At 42.4% G+C, this 20,375-nt stretch overlaps 2 protein-coding genes across 3 annotated transcripts in view; one reads left to right on the plus strand and one right to left on the minus strand.

The window, feature by feature from the left end:
* Positions 1–16,273, plus strand: part of LOC138628081 (teashirt homolog 2) — a 253,786-nt gene extending 237,513 nt beyond the window's left edge. Inside the window, exon 3 of the transcript XR_011311442.1 lies at positions 16,179–16,273. The gene's annotated coding sequence lies outside the window, so the exon portion shown is untranslated. The remainder of the gene's footprint in view (positions 1–16,178) is intronic.
* On the minus strand, positions 128–19,236 carry LOC138628108 (ankyrin repeat domain-containing protein SOWAHD). Of its 2 annotated transcripts, XM_069710935.1 has the most exons (10): positions 18,880–19,234; positions 15,274–15,335; positions 14,123–14,311; positions 13,341–13,466; positions 9,874–9,930; positions 9,349–9,463; positions 4,137–4,234; positions 2,979–3,051; positions 2,501–2,596; positions 128–1,231 (listed from the first exon to the last, which is right to left on the minus strand). In XM_069710935.1, exons 1-10 carry the CDS (start codon positions 19,010–19,012, stop codon positions 1,059–1,061), a joined length of 1,122 nt encoding a protein of 373 aa, XP_069567036.1. In that variant the 5' UTR covers positions 19,013–19,234; the 3' UTR covers positions 128–1,058. The 2 variants fall into 2 exon arrangements, with proteins under 2 accessions (XP_069567036.1, XP_069567038.1); XM_069710937.1 differs by lacking the exon at positions 13,341–13,466 and having other exon boundaries at positions 18,880–19,236.
* Between the last annotated feature and the right edge of the window lie 1,139 nt (positions 19,237–20,375).

Consider the following 20,375-nt stretch of genomic DNA (forward strand, 5'->3'; position numbering starts at 1 on the left):
AAGGAAGATCGAAGAAGAAGAAGAAGAAGAAAGCATTATCGCTGCGGCGTGAGTCACTCCGTCGAGTTGGAAGTAGACGCACGACTGTTTATTACTGCGTTGGGAGTCAGAAAATACGAGGATACACTTTGATATAAAAGGCGGTTTAATTCCAAAATATCTTCATCGTATAAATATTGTGCAATTTAATGAAATGGAGGCTGGTTCTCTAGATTAAGCAGTTAGCTTAACAAAATTTCAAAAAACAACAACATAAAACTGTAACAAACACATGGCACTGAATTATAAACAAAAATGAGCAAATATCAAAGACTTTTAACAGCGCAACGTTTCTCTTCAGCTAAATATAACGGGCACTTTTGATACACAGCGGGTGAACGAATCGAGTACAATCAGCTGACAAGCACCAACTTTTACACCAAACCTTAAGGTTTGTTTTGGACAAAACAAAGTAACATCAGGATTTTTCTCATCCTCAAACTGCAAAAAAAAAAAAAAATATATTATAATTTGAAATCTGCATTTATATTACGATTCATCATACCCGGCAAATTCCAAACGGACAAACTGCGTCGTGAAGAAACGACAACCAAAAAAAAAAAGACAAGTCGTTGAAAACTTCTCGTCAGAATTAACACAAAGAAAGTCGAGCTTATCGAGTCGTGTAAAGTTTTCAGGCTCCATCGGTGACATTTCGCGACATTCGTTAATATTTTAAAGGCTTTAAGAAATACTAAAGCGAAGCGATAAGCATAAATAATAATAATAATAATAATAATAACAATAACACACGTATGAGGGGGAAAAAGCATCATTTGTAACATTCTTATTAAGAGTTAACGCGTCCGTGTTTCCCTGCTTGTTTGAGCTGTTTAGGCGGCAAACGAAGGTATGAGTGGTGTGTGTGTGTGTGTGTGTGTGTGTGTGTGTGTGTGTGTGTGTGTGTGTGTGTGTGTGTGTGTGTGTGTGTGTGTGCGCATAATAAATATCCACTTATTAATATTTGGTACATACATGAGCGTGAATAAGGACAGATCGTCCCCGGGGTCCGTCGTTCGTCAGCGGGAGAATTTTCTGGGTCTGAAGGCGGGAAGGACGAGCTGATGCGCCGCCGTCCTCTCCTCCTCTACGGGAGCGAGATCCTCCGCCGACCCCCACTTCTTCTTGGAGTGGAACAGCGACACCAACTTCCTGTTCCTGTTCCGCTCTCGCGCCTGAGTGACCTGAAACTCTGGTGGTGGTGGAACGAAAAAGTTCAGCGACGAGAGAGAGAGAGAAAAACGTCGGCCGTCTTAAGATTGTGGTTTTTTTTATTTTTTTTATGGTTTTTCACATTTCAGGTAGCGAGACTGCTCCTGTTCATGTAATTGAATTAAGAATAAACCGCGTCGGAAATTCGACTTTCAACCGCAAATGAAAATCGGACGTAAAAGCGTTTTGGAAAACAGTCGTATTTTCTCTCCGGTTGCGTTTCGATGAAGCGAAAAACTGAGCGACAGCCAAGTTAGCTTAGCGTAGCTTAGCATAAAGACTGTTCTTTGTGCTAAGCTAACTGTGTACGTCAGTCATGGCGTCGAAACACAAGGTTGCTGTGACTCTTCTTATCTAGATTTATTTTTAAAGGAGCTTCCAGCAGATGTTTTAATTTTGGATTTGGTTCCAAGTTGGTTAACATTTTTTGATTTCGTTAAGATGCACGTAAACTTTTACGTTGCAAGCACATCAAGTTTGCAGGGAGGAAAATTGGGTAGCTGATTGCCACGGTTTCTGTCGGTGACCTGCTTATGATCAATGATTGAAATAACTTGGATTTGAAAAGGTGTATCTCTGAATGCGATATCATTTTTAAATATTGCAACTTTTAAATATTAACATCTTAAGAAAAAGGAGCGTTGTTTTGCTGCTGCAGCGGGTGAAGTAAAACATTTTCGAATACGTTTTTTCTTTCTCCATCAAACAAACTATTTGACAAGAAGCAATAAGAAAGTATTCAGATTCAAAACGCAGATTTGATCAAATGCAATCGAACTCCAAATCTTTGTCAAAAAGTGTTTAACAAATCCTACAAATGTTTGTTTTTTTATATATATATATATATTTGCAATGCAAATTTATTTCAACTTAAATTGTGGTCGTGTGCTTAATTCAGAGAACTGAAGACTTTATTTGAATGAACATTTCAAACAGTAGCTCTAACTCATCATGCAAATTGTGCACCCACGACTCATTTTCCAAACTAGAAGTGAAAGTACTGTCTTTACTTTACTTTTACTTCCTTTAGTTACTAAGTAAGTGAATTTCAGCGTGCATGTTACATCCAGAATTACAAGGCGCTTAACATGAAATACAGCAAGAGTTTCAGGAAACGTCCCAAAAGTGAAGGAATAGTACAAAATACAAAAAGAGCAACAGAAAACCAACAAAGTGATCAATTATATTAAGTTGTAATGTTCGTTGCGTTAATAAGACACTTTGAGCGTCATAGATTCGAGGCACTCACGCAGCTCGCAGTCTTCCTCCGGTCCCTCTGGTTCTTTGTTGTTCAGATAATGGCAGGCAAGATGGCCGCTGTAGTCCCGTAAGTTTTCTTTAGCGCCTAATAAGATTAAAAGAAAAAGAAATGAAATCTGCGAAAACAGAAGGGGAGTCACGGGAAGGCAGCAAGATAAGCTGCAGGATTGACACCTTACACCGGGAGCTTTAAAGAAACGAGCCATAATCTCAAGGTAAACAACGCGACCTGCTGTCACTCTTAAAACTGATTGGCAGGTTTCATAGAAGTAGAAAAAAAAAATGAACGCTGGCAACGTCAACACTGCAAGAAGTTCATTTTAATCAAGCAATCAGTTAAAGAACAGAAAAAACATTTTAATAATCTTTCTTACATTTTTTTTTTAATTTGTTTTTAAATTAGGCTTTACAGTGTATTTGTTGTGGTTAAATAAAAAAAAGGGCTTTTTAAAAAAAATTTTTTTTACCGTATGTGCCGACGAGCAGGTCGAGAATATGCTGATGACCGTGTAACGCTGCGATGTGTAACGGCGTGTATCCCTGCGGAAGGAAAAGTAAACGTTAAACACGAGTGAACATCAACGGCCAAAAAAAAAATAAATAAAAAAAAAAGAGAAGAGGATTAATGCACGTGCGTTTTGAGGCTGCTCGCCATTCAAAACACACATAAAGGCCTGAAGAGTTTAAAAAAAAAAAACTTACTGTTGAGGGGTTAGTGAGTGTGGCTGAGTGCTGGACGGTTTTAGCGCTTACCCCCTAGAGTTTCCCAGGACCCCGAACACAGCCAACGAAAACAGCACGGGGGGGGGGGGGGGGGGGGAGAAAAAAAAACACAACACACAAATTAGCGAAGGTTATGGAAACACCAGATAATGATAAAAACATAATTGCTCGGTAATTCGCCGAAAATTGCATAGTCGGAGGGCCCGTGCGCGCCTGCACATAGGCGCACTGTTTTGGGAAACAATTAACGTGACATGACATGATTTATTAGCGGAGTCCTCCCGCGGCTGCGGTACATTTGCACAGCTGGATCTTCACGAAGATCGTTGCGTCACTGAGGAGGGGGGGGGGGAGGAGGAGAGGGAGGGGGAAGGGGTGAAGGGGGGGCGGCGGCCATGTTGATCCGACTTACTGTACCCGCCGCCGGCCGATAAAAGCTCAGGTACTCACGTGCTGCAAGAAAGGAGAAGAACAACGCGAAGGAATCGGTGACTCTGCATGTTAAAGGGCAATTCCGCTGATTTTTACACTTAACGTTCAGTTCATCCACCAAGGAGATCGCATTCGGCCCGTAAGAACAATTCTGATAGATTCCGACTCTCCGACTGGAGGAGTCATCAGTTATCTTGAGAGTTTCGGGGGCGTTTTTACACCTGACAGTCCGACGTTCGTGTTTTTATTACATTTCATTTGATTAGGTATGAGGGAGATTTAATCCAGTTAAGTTTTGGTTTTCATGTTGCAATAACGGAGGACGCTGTTAGTTCTGAAATCAGCGGGGACGGAGAGGAGCTGGGACTAATGTGCTTGTTTTAATTGTTCAAATATAGAAACCTAAATTGGTGGATTGCCCCCTTTTTTTTTTTTTTTTTTTTTTTTTAAAATCATTTCAAAATGTATACACTCACTGATTTGGTGTTGACGTCGGCGCCGGCGTTCACCACCAGACTGGCCATGTCCTCGTTGCCGTGTTTGGCGGCCCAGTGCAGAGCCGTCTTGCGTGCAACAAGGAGAGAGGCGTTATTCATACTATGTGCATTGGGGGAGAGGGGGGGGGTCCTTATTGGCTGTCCGAGGGGCAGGGGAGGCCCAGCTGTGCACGGACGGGGGGGAGGGAGTGGATGGATGGAGGGATGGTTAAGAAGGAGGGATGGAGAGATGGTTTCCTGCCATCTAACAGAGCCTAATTACAAAACAACACAGCACTGTGCCCACAGTTGGGGGGTGGGGGGGGGGAGGTGGAAGGGGCGGCCGCCTGTCACCAGGGGAGGGCAGGAGGGTGGGGGCGGGCGGGCGGGGGGGGGGGAGTGTAAGATTGATGATGTTAGTGTGACCCCGAAAGAGGGGAGACCCACCCAGACATCAGCGCACTACTGTCAGGGAGGGAAACACGAGCCGCCTCGCCGTACGAGTCCTTTTAAGAGATACACCCGCACGTCCTCCATTTACACGACGTAGAAAACGACACGACGCGGCACTGAGCACACAAGTCCGACCACATCCGCCTGTGATCTCCTCTGTTTTCCCTTCTCGCTTTAAGCTGCGTAATTACGGGCGATCCAACGGGGGCGAAAGCGGCTGCGGCGGCGGAGCAGATGTCGGCCGAGTTAACCACATCCATCCCCCGTCTGCCGTCTGACCCGTAACTGGCGCGATCAAACGGCAAACCATTTCGGAGTCACGCGCTTAAACCGCGGTATCGTTGATGCCTTCACTTCGGTCAGCCGAACGCTGGAGGAAAAGGGGTTTCCGTGTCCGATCAGACGAAATGAAAAGCCACGTTTCTTCGTTGTGGAGTTTTCCAACAGCGACATCGTGACGCGTTCAGGGGCCTAATCGCTATTATTTACTATTTTTCCTTTTGTCTTTCTGATAAAAGCAGCAAAACACCCAAAGTGATTCTTACAGTTTCCTCCCTTGGTACTACTCAGATTTTTAGTACTGCCAGCAATGTAATCAGAAAAATGCTGTTAACCCCACAAACGATCAGTTCTGAAATCTCGGCTGTTTGATTACATGATGACAACGGTCGCTTTTACAAAGTTTATCATCGTATACTACATGCACACGGCACTTTTTATATACTACTATTACACATAAGTCACACAGCTAAACAATTCGTGATTCTTGACCGACACCTTGACTTTGATACACGTTCAGGTGTCCTACTTTTTAATTTAAATACCAATTTTATAAAATCCCACTGTAAGAAAAAAAATATATTACATTTGGGTTTCATGTAGTTTAGATGGGGAGAGTGTCACTCCTGGCTGTTTTACGCAGCTTCAATTAACGGATGTTCCCTAAACGCCTCGCATGTACGTTATCGCTAGACGTGACAATAAAGAGTTAAAGACTTTATTTATATATTAATAAGTAGGAGAATGTACTCGGCCCATAAAGGAACATTTAACTTGAACTTTTCTTTATCAGAAACATTCAAATTCATAGTCACCCAACTTTGGATGGTTTTCAGTTGGACAGGAAGGGTGTAAAGAACAGTAATGTGAAAATAACGAGTCACTAAAACTCTCAGACAAATATAATGAAGTAGAAAGTACAATATTTAAGTCGCCAAAGTTTCAAAGCTTAGAAATTTGGTACCGAATGAAAGGGCATTTGTTAGTACTAGATAGCACCGAGGCCGTTTGATTGGTGCCATACGAGTTCCAAAGTTCAGTGCTCGGCCCCACTGAACATCTGTTGTCTTGTTTTTTTAAGAAAAGTAAATAACCTTGCAATCTTTGAAAAGTTCAGGAGGTCATTCAACAAAACTTACAGCTGTTCTAAAGGTACTTTTACAACTGTGGAAAAACTCTTCTGACCATCTGGACGGAAAAATATTCAGTCTTTTGCACACTTAAGACAAATTGATTACCTGTTTCCTAAGTTGCAACTGAAATTTGTCTATTTGTATATTTATTTGTCTGAATTTATGTTATTGGGTATTTTTTTTATATATTTTCACACCTTTTTTTTTTTTATAGCCGATACTGTCAAAAATATTTTCCATCATGCAGCAAACAAAAGATTTCTTCATCCAGATGTTTGGACGAGTTTTTTCTGGAAATACCTTGACGGGTTATTTATTTTTGGACAGAAACAGACGCTGCCGTGACTCGAGTGTCACGGTAACGCAAGGAAGCAACCGGCAACTATCTCGCTTCGTTAACACGTTTCACGAATGCTAATCGTAAGATAATCGTAACCGGCGCGACAATCTGTTCCAACGGCCCCGAAAACAGCAAAAAAAAAAAAAAAAAAAAAGTCTCCTGTCCACTGAAGGGAATGAGGAAGCGACGTGTAGCTACATCTCTCTTGTTGTCGCCCGTCGGCGGGACAGATTGTGATAGATGCCCGTCTGGCCGGAGTTGTCTCCGCCTCCCTTTGTCCGTCCGCTGTCGCATCCTAAGACGGATTGGCCGCGGGGCCGTTTGACGGGCGGCTCGGCGGGTGTCCCGGCGGCCGGGAGTGATGGACGAGACCGAACAGGATGCTGCGTCCGACTCCCCCCCCCCCCCTCCCTCCCCTCCCCCTCCCACCTGTCCGATCACCGTGTGCGGCCGCCACGCGCTCCCCCGGTGAGTGGAAGTGGGGTGGCTAAAGAGGATTGACGTGGACAGTGGGACACCAAAAAAAAAAAAAAAAAAAAAAAAAAAAGGGCCCCCCGTGTGCCTGACACTTCCCCTGCATGCGGAGGGAGGCCGGAGGAGACGAGTGATGCGATGGGCTAATGATGTACTTACAAACTGCGTGGCGGAGGAAGTCCGTCACAGCAGGAGCGGAGGCCCACGTCACAGAGGGGAAGGAAGAAAAAAAAAACGGGCGTGAGACTTTTGGGAGCGAGAGGTGGCGGGTTCAGGTGTGATGACCTGTGTTGGGCCTTCGAGCCGCTGTTTGAAGAGCATATCTATAAATCCACCTGATCCTCGCAAACATTTGGCCAGAACAGGAAACACTTAAGTCGTCCCAGGATGAGGAGTAATCCCTTCAGTCCCGGTCAAACATGTGATTCTCTTTTTCTTTTTTTTTTTAGAGGCTGCCGTGTGCTTCGCCTCAAACTTCCGTGGAGAGAAAGTCGAGCGCTGACGGATACAGATCAGATATAACAGCTCCTGCTTTTTTTTTTTTTTTTTTTTTTTTATTCTCGGTATCTCGGTACGTTATCTCTGGAAAGGCATCCTCCTCTTGCAGAGAGGGAAAAAAAAGGGTAAAAAGGCTGAAGGGCCGAACATCAAAGAGGCCTGAGGGGGATTTAGCACCTTCCCATGGACACAACCTGCATTGTTCTACAATTAATCCCAGCCTGCTCTATTACTTTCAGATTATCTTTAAGTGGGTGAAGTCTTTGTGGGGCATTAAGACTCTCCTTAATCCCCGCACCCGTTTCCCCCCCCGTCTCCCTGCACTTCAATGGGCGGCCCGGCTATCTTGTCCGGGTGGAGATGGCAGAGGCTTAGGGCCGCTCTTAGAAGGTGGTCCGCCGCGGCCGCAGGACGGTGTGAGAAACTGTGACACAGGGGAGGGACAACAAACATGAGCTCAAATCTCTTAAGCGCACAGGGAGACAAATAAAAGGATTTGGGTTGTCAGGGGGGCACAGGAGCTAAAAAGCTATCTTTCATAATCCTTTTGATAGTGGACCTTTGAAATGCGCGATCTGGATGTTTTAACATCGGGCTTCTCAGAGCACTGTTACAGGGGAGAGAAAATATCACGGCAGGATGAAGCTCGTGAAAGTTACACAAGCAAAAAAAAAAAAAAAAAACGTTTTTTTTTTTTTAAATGGCAGGCCTGTCGAGGAGAAAAGAAAAGTTGGAAATGAATTTCTAATTTCCGCCCGCTCGGTGTTATTAACGGGTGAAACTTACCCCCTGAGCAGCGCGGTCACGGTCACAGTCAGGAGCCGGCGTGGGGCACAAAATGAGAAAGTGAAAAGCTTCAGGTCAGAAAAAAAATCATGAACAATGTCCAGCTGAGAGTTTATAAAACAACAAAACAGTTCAACACGTTACATTTAGTGTAAAGAAGGATGAAATACTCACTGAGGTGAAGTCCTGGTTCGACCACGCAGCAAAAAAATGACATAAAAAAAAAAAAAGCATCTGTTAGTAAAATCTTATCATTAGAAATGATTCCGGCCAATTTAAGTGTTTAAAATTTTAGATTAAACACTATTTTATTTGGTATTTGTGTTGCATGTCAGGAAAATTCCACTTTATTCCAACTTGGCTCCTAATTTTGCAGCTCTGGTTTGTACTCCTGTATTAGGACCCCGTTATGAACAAACATCAAGAAAGCCTTGTACGTCAAACTTTCAGATGTTGTATAAAAGGAGGAATTAATTACTGAGAATGAAGTTTTGTTTTTATATATTAAGTTTGAAGAACTTTTCCGTCCCTGCGACCACTAAAGTTTGATTGACGGGAGCGTTCCCTGAATTTAGCGCCTCTGGTTAGTTTTTAGGCTAAGTGGTGGTTTACTCGGTTAGTTTTAGGGAAAGATGATGAGGTTTGGGTCAAAAGTGATGACCTGAGCAGAAAAAAAGTTAAGCAACCTCTGTTGCCGCGGCAACAGTGAACGTAGTTTAAAAAAAAACACCAAAAAAAAACATAATACGACACAGCGTACTGTAAATATACATAAAACACATGACATAATACAGACTATTTATGGTAGTTTGATAAATCTGAGAGAGTGTTTAATGTATGTTTAATTTTAGTATGTTTAATCTGTTAATTTGATATCTGGTACAATGTGTACAAGTTGGCAAGCTGGCAAGGCCTCGTTTTGATTTTTGTTCATCACATGACCCTCTCCTTTGAGACTCTCCTTGTTTATAACAACAGTTTTGCGTAACAAGTTAACCTTTAGACTACTTTCTTTTGTTGTTGTTCCCCTCTAAATAACTCTCTGGGGACTAAAACCTTCTGATTGTCTGGCTTTTTTGTGTTTCTTGCCCCCCATCAAACTTGGTGGCAGTAATATCACCACATTCCCCAGATTGGGTTATTTACTAACAGATGCCCCCTCTCCCCCCCACAAAAAAAATAAAAATAATAAACTTATGCAAACGAGAATTAATTTATAATAAAGTGGAATTGTCCTTCTAAGAGTCGGGCGCTACCTTCTTGTTCGCCAGCGACGGGTCCTGTTGGAGCAGCTGAGAGAGGTCAGGGACTCGAGCGCCGGCAGCGGAGTAGATCCACTCTTTCTCTATAGGATCCAGCTAGCGCACACGCACACACACACACACACACACACACACACACACACACACACACACACACACATATCCTGTTGTGGGTGCTTTTGATAGTGCTGAGGCTACAAACCCTCTAATCCATTTCCTAGAAGCGACCGAGTCGCAGCCAACTGACACATTGTGGGTGACTCCCATGATGACTCGGCACCAAGTTCAACCGTTTGTACTTTCGCTTGTCTTTATTTGTTTAATGAGGACTTGTCACCACAGGGCAGAGAGAGAGAGAGAGAGAGAGAGAGAGAGAGAGGACGTGGACCGGCAACACCAAACTCGTAATGGCGAAAGGTCACAGAGATACTTTGGAGACTCTTTGAACATTTTTACCATCTCGGTAATAAAAAAAAAAAAAAACAACAACCCGAAAACGTACTTACAGCGACAGTGGCGGAGCCCATGCTGCCCGTTCCCTCCTCGTCCTGCTCCGACTCGGACTGAAACGCAGAAAAGCTGAACTGTAAGACGCGTCAACTGTTGCTGTACCGGGGTCATAAAGCCTCGCACGGCGTCACCCGACATCACACGCACACACACACACACACACCGCCGCGACGTTTGCCGGCCCGACGAGACCAAAGGGCGTCAGACAGATACAGAGGTGACGAGTCGGCGAGGCGAGAGGTGACGCTTTCACACGCGGGAGGGAATGAATAACAATCCAATTAACAATTAACTCCCAAAACAAAACAAAAAACCACGCCTGCGGCCGAGCTTTCGTCACCGCTGCCGTCTAAAACCGGGTCAAAAGAAGAAAAAGGAAAAAAAAAAGACTCCAAAAATATTGAAAACGGCGGTCGAGGAAAGTGTCATTTCGGCTGATTTATGTGCGAGAGGAGAGTTTATTTTTTTTCTTTTTCCTCCTCCTGGACTCTTTTTGAGGAGGACTTGATTGCAAATTGTTCGCAGATCACACGGAGACATGATGTTAAAACACTCGGCTCTTTCATGTCACTTGAACAAACTGCCACACGTCAGCGTGTTGAACATGAAAAGTGGAGGGATTGTATTTATCCAGCCTTTTCCACTCTGGCGCATGTCCATTTCTTTTTCTTTTTTTTTTTTTTTTTCTAGTGGAGACCAATAATAAGCAGAGAAAACTAAATAATGTTGTTTTGGCATGAAAGGGGAAAAACTGAAGAATTTTTCCATGGATTGTAATTGTAGTTGTTTTTCTTTTGTTGTGATATTTGTCTTGAAAAAGGCTGAAAAATGTCTCGTCGCAGTTTTTGCTTTTAACAACCAAAACTGATTTCAAGAGTGTCAGTTGATCATTTTAAAGCGATTCTCCTCGTGTTTGTTCCGTCAGTGATGTCTGCTAAGTTCGCGCCTCTGGTTAGGTTCACGCACAAAAAAACACTTGGTTGGGAAAAGAGAGTTCTTTGGTTTAAAATGATGACTTGAACTGTGCTTTCTGGTAAATATAGATTGAGTATAAAAGTGGACATAGATTCTGGGTCTAAAAAAAAAGTGGTAAATCTGGAAGTGCCTGCAATACCACCGACTGCCCCCAGGGGTCGGCTCCATAAACCACCATTCAACTTCTCTCATGGAATACAAAGTGAAAAAAGCTCTTTCCACAAGCCAATTTGATGTCATTCCCTAAGGTCACTCCTTCTTATTAGTTTTCTGGCGGTCTGTCTGAAAATAAACCCGTCATTAATTAGATATTAGGCGTCAACATGTGATATGTTTGGGGGGGGGGGGGGCTGCCTGTTTGATTGACAGGCCTGTGTTGCAGTCAGGTTTCCGAAATACCAACTCCAGGCTTCACAACGGCAGCTCACAAACCAACAGGTGATGTCACTGTTGGCTGCCGCTCGGTGGTCAAGTTGCAACTTCTTTAAATACAAGTTACGCAACCTTCGTAGTCGTGGCGACTATAAACGCGGCTGTAACGTGTGGAAGCATCGTGTAAGATGCAAACACAGGAACGTGGTACAGAGAGCTGCATTTTCTATTTATTCAGAGGACGTCAGATGAGTAGGTGGCCCTTCAATAAGCCCGGGACGCATTTGTGTTCACACAGCTCAAAGAATATTCATATTATAATGGTGATTTTTCTATCAAGCTTTGGGAAACTAGCAGCACAGCTGACTGCCTCAAGACGTGCTATATTATACAATCTTCAGCAGGCCCTCGAGGTCTCCCTCGTATCTTTGTCCGGTATGAATCTCTGTCTCTTTATGGACACAAATGATTATTATCTTTCTAATGAGCTCCAACATGTTGCTGTTTAACATAATAACGGGCGGCTTCGTTTAAATGCAGATCCTCCCCCCAACTGGTCCTCCTCTCACTCAGTTTGAAGCCACTGAGGGTTACAAATTCAGGTAGCTTACTTAGCACCACCTCGTGGGTGAAAGGAGGAACTACAGGAGTGAAGGCACTGAACTGTGGGAGTCCCCACCAAGTTATCTCCATCCTCTAAATGAGTACAGTAGTGTAATTAAATGTGGAAAATTATTGCTATTTTAAACTTATTCAGGATGAGAGGACATTAATTATTTCAACTTTAAAAGAAACATACGAGGTTGTAATCAGAAAGGTGCCACTCTCTGATATGTGTAATGTGATATATGTGATATGTAATTATTACTTGGCTAAAACGCGATCACAAAGGTTTTGCCAAGCAACTGCAGGCTGGTAATCGCTGGTCTTAAGTATGACCTAAAAAAAAAAAAAAAAAAAAAAGGCTAAATGATTGTAGACAATCCTCCTTCAAAGACTTATCTTTGATTTAAGTCACAAACACAGCTTGATATTAATTTATGTCACAAATATTTATAGGGCGCCTTCATCTAAACAGGAGGACCGCATCGATGAAAATTGAGTTAAAGCAACACGGCCGGCCCACCTTCCCATCTGACGGACCCCCCCTGCTGTTTCCATATCCAAACTGTCCTGATAAAGGATTTTTAGAGACAAGATATAAAGTACAGATCAATATCTGGCTACTGTCAAGTTAAACGGAATAAAAGCTGCAGCTGCCAGTTATTTTCTTTATAAAAAAAAACAACAACATATTTTCTGTGTAAAAATGTCAATGTTGAAGAAAAAAAAACAAAAACACATAAAACTTCCAAGAAACCCAGGTGATGTATTGAATTTTTGTTGTTGTTGTTGTCTAAAATCCCCTAAAAAAAAAAATTACTTTTCTTATCCTCTATCAGAGGAGAGTAAGATACAACAAAAATATGCCCTTTTGCAGAGAAACTGACTGAAACGATTTGTATAGATCGTTGAGTTTGAATTTTCTCTCGGTCAACTCACCGATTAATGGGACTAATTGTTTCTGCAATGAACTTCAACAGCATATCGAACCCTAGAAAGCAGAGCGGCACCAATGATACTACGCCCCCGCCCACTAATATTTTTACTACCTCTATTTTTATTGTCATTTTTATTGCGTTTACCCTGTATATTTCCATGCTGCTGTAGCGAACATATTTCCCCTTGCAGGATCAATAAAGTATATCTATCTATCTAAATCTGACTGCACCACAGGCCTGTCAATCAAACAGACACGCCCCCCAAAACACTGCTTTTTTTTTAAGGCTTATTTTCTCATTAATATCGGGATTATTTTCAGATGGACCACCAGAAAACTAACAAGAAAGAGTGACTTTAGCTCACAAAACCAAAATAACTTGTGGTAAAAATGTATTGACTTTGTTTTTCTTGAGAGAAGTTAAATGGGAGTCTATGGAGCCGGACGCTTTTTGGAACCAACCTCTAGTGGCACTCGGTGGTATTGCAGCTTAAGGAACTTCCGCATCGGCCTAATTTTTCCGACCTGGAAGCTACGTCCGCTTTTATATCCGGTCTTAATCAGCCAAATTGTCACCTTTGACCCCGAATCTCTGTCCAGCTCGTCCTCCCCGTCCCTTTGCGCCGATGGTTCCTGGGTTTGGACGCCAGGAGGAGGAGGAGGCGGAGCGTGCTGCACGGGGACTCCTCCCGTCTGCTGGTCCTACAGGAGCACAGACATAACGTGTGATAAAGTCAAGCTTTCTGTGATCTGACCGACCAAACAGGTCAGCTGCTGTCAAGCCGACATCGAGCACTTTGCTTTCGCCTTCCCGTCCCTTCGCAATCTGGGTGTGGACGGATCGCGTTTGCTTTGGTGCCAGTTTGAGCAAATCACGTGTGGGGACGCTCATCCGGCTGCGCAACGAGCATGAAATCTCCCACATCTACATTTAAATCCTCAAGTTTACTGCATGAGCAATATGTAAATGTAATTCCAGAGGATTAGCGTGCACTAAACCAGCACACTGTATTTATTTTCACGACTGTAAAGTGCTTTTGTGCATTGGGTCCAAACAGCTCTGCCCTTTATGTAAAGACATAGGCCCTTTGACCTTCTCTTTCTTCACACAGTGGCTCGCTTAGATTTGCCAAAACCGACTGGCTTTTTTTATGTCTCCGCCACAGTGGCTCTCTATGCAAACATTTCATTCGGTAAAGGCTGACGCATGGGAGGGGAGGGAGAAGGCACCAACAAAGAGGATCTTGTTTAGAAATAAATGCGTCGCTCACATAAGAGTGAATGCGGCCGATCCGGTAAGTTAACAGTTCCTCATGCCGTTTTCATTTGCGTTTTTTACAAATGAAATTTAAATTCACCTCATCACATGACATCATCTCATCCGCCTCCTCCCCCTGGTGGGGCGGAGCCGTCGCGGCGTCCGTCACCTCCCACTCCGCGGCGCCGGTCGGGTGTCTCCGTCCGCCCCCGTCCGTCCCGTGATGTTTGGCGCCTCGCTCGTGCAGCAGGTGTCTGTATTTCTTCTTTAGGATAAGATACTTCTCGCCCTGCGACGGACATTCAGACGAGCACAAACGTACCTCATTATTAGCAACAGGCCTGTCTGAATTTGGGATTTCCCGGATGAGATATAGGTCGTCGCAGTAACTCGTGCGTGAATCGCACTGATCTATAATTCTTTACTAATTCTGCTGCGCAAGAACTCATTTATTTATGGACAACATCAAAGGATAAGTTATCTTCTCCGCACTGCAGCAGAAATGATCATTCAACGTATTGATTAGCTGTCCTGAGCTGCTGCATCTCAGTATACGTGGAATATCTTTGGATGTTGGTCGGCTGGTCAGAGAGGGAAGTCATCTGAGGATGAAGTTCTGTGAACTTCTGAAGGGTATTTTTTTTATATATATATATATATTTCATCGACCCAAACGATTAATTTAGATGGTTATCTGCAGGTTAATTGATAAAAAATAAAAAAAATCATTGTTGCATATATTCCGCCGCTTTTACGGGGAGTTACGAGCTGTCACTGCACCCGACCAAGAACTTCTCACAACACAACAAACTAAACCCCAAACTTCTAATTCCAGTTTTTGCACATTTAAACAAGTTTTTGTTGCATTGTGTTATTTGATAAGCTTTTAAGTTCACGAGACTGGTAGTCATTTTTTTTACAACTCGGGTCAAAACAGCAAAAAAAAACTTCAAAAAATGTTGAACTATTCCTTTAAAAACTCTTTTTTTTTTTTTTTTTTTTTTTTTTTTTTACTTCAATCTAATCTCTAAATACACCAGCAGAACAAACAGTTCTGTTAAAAAAACCAAAGTCAACAGATTTGACGAATCCTTGTTCAGTCACAACATTTATTCCCGAGCGTTTCCCAGTCGTGACACATTTTCCCTGTTTATGCCTCAGAGTAGAAGTATGACCCAGAAACCCAAGTCTGGGAGCGCAGCTTCTTTTTTTTTCCCACAAAAGATAAAACTATTTGAAGAGTTTACTCACATTCTCGGACTTCACCACGGCGATCCGGTCGATGATGAGCTTGAATTCCTCTCTGTGTTTAGCTGCGGTAGAAAATATTTGACATTCAGTGACACATAATTGGTAGCAATACAGTCGAGTAAGAATGGAAGGAAATAACTTATGTAGACGGCAGGAATGGCCCGTAACTAAAAGAAGAATGAGAGTAACGGATGCTGGATTGTTGTTTTTTTTTGGATTGATGCCGATATTATGAATTAAAAAAAAAAAAAAATCCTGATATCTATATATCGACAGAAATTCCATTCAGTTTTATTTATCCCAATCACAACATAAATAATCTCAGGGCACTTTCCCAACTAAAGTTCTTGCAAAGGAACTTTACAACTAAAAGTTTTTTTTATATCGGACGACATGCGATTTGCCAATATCCCCCCCCCCCCCCAGCCCAATAAAATCAATCGGTCAGACTCTAATATTGTATTTATAGATGCTTTGCGTGATAGATAATAAACTTCTTTTTTTCTAAACAGCGAAAGTAAAAGCAGTAACTTCGGATTCAGACGCAGCTGAGGTGTGTCTGTTCATATGACGATTGAGCTGTTGAAGGAAGCAGTACAGATGTCTGCAGCAGTAAATGTTGTTTCACCGTCTTCAATCTAAAGAAAGGAAGAACTCCCCCCCCCCCTCCAGCTGGATCTCATTTCCAAACACATCTTGGTGCAACTCCAAAGGAAAAAAAAAAAAAAAACCTGAGTCCCTTTATGGGAGACCGACAGCGAACGTTTCCAGTGGGAAGCAAAGAAAACGACAGCTGACGGAGCTCGTCGGATGAAGACATCGGCCTTTTTGTTTGCACCAGTCAGCAGATATTCAGACACGTGCAGAAGAATGTGGTGATTAAGAGGCCGACTCTGTTTATCGAGCAAAAAAAAAAAAAAAAAAAAAAAAAAAAAAAAAAAAAAAAAAAAAAAAAAAAAAAAAAAAAAAAAAAAAAAAAAAAAAAAAAAAAAAAAAAAAAAAAAAAAAAAAAAAAAAAAAAAAAAAAAAAAAAAAAAAAAAAAAAAAAAAAAAAAAAAAAAAAAAAAAAAAAAAAAAAAAAAAAAAAAAAAAAAAAAAAAAAAAAAAAAAAAAAAAAAAAAAAAAAAAAAAAAAAAAAAAAAAAAAAAAAAAAAAAAAAAAAAAAAAAAAAAAAAAAAAAAAAAAAAAAAAAAAAAAAAAAAAAAAAAAAAAAAAAAAAAAAAAAAAAAAAAAAAAAAAAAAAAAAAAAAAAAAAAAAAAAAAAAAAAAAAAAAAAAAAAAAAAAAAAAAAACACCCCCCCCCCCCCCCCCCAACCCCACGCAGGAACAACGTTTTCCGGGCGAAGGTATTCCAATAATGCCTATAGGTTGCAGGGGGCAGCTCAGGACAATCGAAGCGTTTCCTATTTCCTGATGTGGACGGAAAGAACATTTGTAGTGAGAAAAGTTCACGCTGGGCAACAACAGGAAATCTAAAGGAAGCGGCCGCTTACATCTGTCGCAAACAAAAGAATTCCTCACTTGGCGCTAGTTATGTATTAGCCAGAGGTTTCCCCAAACAAGCACACACATGTACATCCCCAACCCCCCCCCTTTCTCCAAACACACACACACACACACACACACACACACACACACACACACACACACACAACTCTACGCTGCCCACCATGACCCAGTTTTTGTTGGTGTTTTTTTTTCCCACCCTGATGGAAAACGCGCCCCCATTAGCGCTCCACATGTGGACTTAATTATGATTAAAAGACTATCATCGCAATTACAACGTGAAAAGCCGCGACCGCACGCCACGAGAGACTTTTTTAAACGTGCGGGAAGCACTTCTGTAATTGGACCGTCGCGTCAGATGGCCGATGTGTCTCTAAAACCTCTGTCAGCGACTGCGGTGCCTGACGTGGCAGCTGGACGGCGCGGCGGCCCAAGGTCACTTTGGATAATCACTGGAGGATGTTTGCATCATGTCGGGCGCTGCCAAAGGTAGCGGAGAGATAACGCACGTCGCCACCAGCACATTAGTTGTTTTTCGGGGCAAATAAAATGGCAACTAAACAGCCGAAACATATTCTTTTATTAGTCATTTGTGGATTGTTTACCTTTTGCATGCTTTTTACTCTCAGCTGCCAGTTTATTAGGTCCACCGAACCTACATTCAAAACGAACGCTGCAATATTATTGTACAAAATTCCTGTTTCAAATAGATCATTTTAATTATTAAACATAAAAATGCTCTACTGCTAAGCTAATACACTCTGCTCTGGTATGACCAGACGCTGCTGTGTCTTCTTGTATTGCTGCCGGTCTCCATATTTAAATGATTTATTAAATTAACTTATGTCATCACCCATTTAACATTCAGTTCAGAGCTCCCTGCACACCGACACGTTTGCAATACCTGCATGTGATCTGCATCAGAAACCATCAGACCTGTTGTTGCTCTGTATTCAGTAACAACACATGTTCTGGACAACGGTGTGTTTATTAAATCGTGTTTCATGTTTTAAAGTGGGACGACGTAAGCGTTCCTGCACAGCAGTGACTTTGGTAATTACAGGTTAACAGACTGTTGAATTTACTGTTTTACTTTTTGAGATGATGTCACAGTCAGCAGATCCATCAACATGAAGCAATGTACAGTTCAGGTGATTTGCAAACTGCCAAATATGCAAATGTTGTTTTTTTTCCCCCTCAGATGCCTCAAAACGTCCCAGCAGAACTCGGTGTTGACAGTCTGACCCCGGAGGAGGCGAATTCACGGTGACACAACCACAACCAATGTCAAAGGAAAGCCACCTGGTTGTACTTCTAACCTGACAACGCCTTCCTCAGTCTTGGACAATGACGTTCTGCCCTTCCACTCAAAACACCTCCCACAGCTCGATGCGTCATCGTCGTAGACTTCCTGAAACACTTTCAAAGGTCTAACCCGCCAAAAAAAAGAACAGTTACACAATGTTATACTCCTAAAAAATATTAATCAACTATGAGGAGAGTTGTGGTGTTAGCAGTAGTTTTTGGGATTGCATAAGCAATGTGTAGAGTTGGTGGGTGGAGAAGAAGAAGAAAGAGCTGCAGGGAAAGTGATCCTGGCCTCAAAACGGTGCAGAGAAGCCAAGTCATAATTATTGCTCTTTAAAGCTGGTGGGGGGGGGGGGGGGCACAAGCAATCTGTCTGGGGGTGGGGGGCTTCATGTGACACTGCATGATGACATGTAGGAGTGGAGGATTGGTTTGGGGGGTCCTCTGTTTTAGTTCCCAACTGGCCTGAGGGAGGAAATGACACAATTCCTGCTGCAACTATTTAGAGGGCTTTTTTTTTTTTTTTTTTTTTTTTTTTTTTTATGCAAACCAGATGTCTGCTGGAAACAAGGAAGGGACGTGAGAAAGAAAGAAAGAGATCCAAGATGAGGATTGTCGTGCAAAACACGAGGGTCAGTTGTTATTTTTCCATCCCTCAAACACAGATAGCGCATCACGTTTTATCACCCCCCTCCCCCCCCCCCACCTTCCCTCCCCTCCATCCCCACCCCACAACCTCTCCCGTTTTTCGGCCTGATTATTTTCACGGAGCAGAAAATCCACGATGCTTACCGCGCAACTGCAAGTCCCTGTGGCCAATAAAGGGTTTAAATGTCTTCAGCATATCGGCATTTTTCACTTTGCCCGAATCGCCTCCGGCCGAGTAGAAATAATCCAGCAGCGACTCTTCGCTGACGTCACTCATCGCGGCGGCGACCAGGCGTCTTTCGCTCACGCTTTTTCACCTCCGTTTTCCTTTTTCTGTCTTCTCGCGGTGTGTTTTTTTTGTTTTGTTTTTGTTTTTCACGCTGCCACGGGTCTCTCCTCCTGGCTAATTTGCTGTAGTACATGTCTAAACTTCACTCCACCCAGACGAGCTTGACCGCTGCCGCCGCGCCTCCTCCCGTTTAACCCTTCAGAGACGCGCCAGTCTTCAGTTTTCTCCTCGGCGGTGGTTTGGAGGAAGTACTGTACTGCTTGTCTTTTTTTCTTTCTTTTTTTTACTGCAGTATACTGCACCGTGAAGTACTCTGGTACAAGTCAAAGCAATGCACGTATGGAAAAGTTTAAAAGCATGGGAGTGACAGACAAATATACCTGAAGCAGTTAAACGTGAAAGTACACCATGCAAAAAAAACAACAACAACAACAACGGTTCCTGCCCGAATTTACCGTTTTATGATATCATTAGATTATTATAACGGATGCATTCACCTGTCAGCAGCATGTTACTGCTGTAGCTGCATGAGACGGAGCTGGTATTTTACACAAGTAAGCGCTGCAACAACTTATTATTTCATAACCTGTCACGATAACAACTAAAGCTGTTGAATAAATGCAGTTCCCCTTGAAAAGTGGAGGAGTAGAAGTATAAAGTAACGCAGGTGGACTGCAAGTACCTCAAACCTGTGCTTAAGTATAGTACTTGAGTAAATGTACTTATTTACTTTTCCCTCAGGACGACCTGGAGCCTTTTGAGTGAATTCAGAGTTCAACCTTTTAAAAGACGATGAAGAACATTTTCAGCACCTTCAAAACATAAAATCTGGAAATATTTATAGATGACAAAAGAATCATCTATTTATTTATACTACCCCAAAGTAGACGAGTACGCACTTGCGACAGAGGCCTGTTTTTCTAAAGTATACGATGTTTTTTTCTCAAGTACAACTTTAATATCTTCCTTTTTAGAAATGGTTTCAAATATTTAACCTCATCGATTAATAGTTTAGTCTATAAAATGCTCTGTATGTGAGGTACTGACCAACTTTTAGTTCTACGGTATTTGTATTTCGCAGTCAGAGAATTTGGAGGATAAAAATATATTTTTTTCTCTCCTGTGTAGTTTGATAGATAAACTACCAACGTACAGGGCTTTTACGTTTACATTTAGCGCTACAAACCAGAGTAGAAGAAAAAAAACAAACAATCAAACCGCTTTAAAAATGAAAAGTGGCTGCCGGTTAAAGTGCAAACTCGGCGTGATGTGTTGCATTTAGGTCGCGAGTTCGGTGACCGCCACCCACCCGCTGTGCACACCGCCCATAAAGACGGAGCAGCAGTCCGTC

The sequence above is a fragment of the Brachyistius frenatus genome, unplaced genomic scaffold (assembly GCF_029030835.1).
Source record: "Brachyistius frenatus isolate BFR_SWC_R1_liver_20210118 unplaced genomic scaffold, ASM2903083v1 Contig_95, whole genome shotgun sequence".
NCBI lineage: Eukaryota > Metazoa > Chordata > Actinopteri > Embiotocidae > Brachyistius > Brachyistius frenatus.

Coding starts and splice junctions, on each gene's coding strand:
- LOC138628108 (XM_069710935.1), bottom strand. CDS start 19,012: ATGAGTGACGTCAGCGAAGAGTCGCTGCTGGATTATTTCTACTCGGCC. Junction 13,467..14,122: donor AGATGATGTCATGTGATGAG/GTGAATTTAAAT, acceptor GTGCTCCTGTAG/GACCAGCAGACGGGAGGAGT. Junction 1,232..2,500: donor GGAGGAAGACTGCGAGCTGC/GTGAGTGCCTCG, acceptor CACCACCACCAG/AGTTTCAGGTCACTCAGGCG.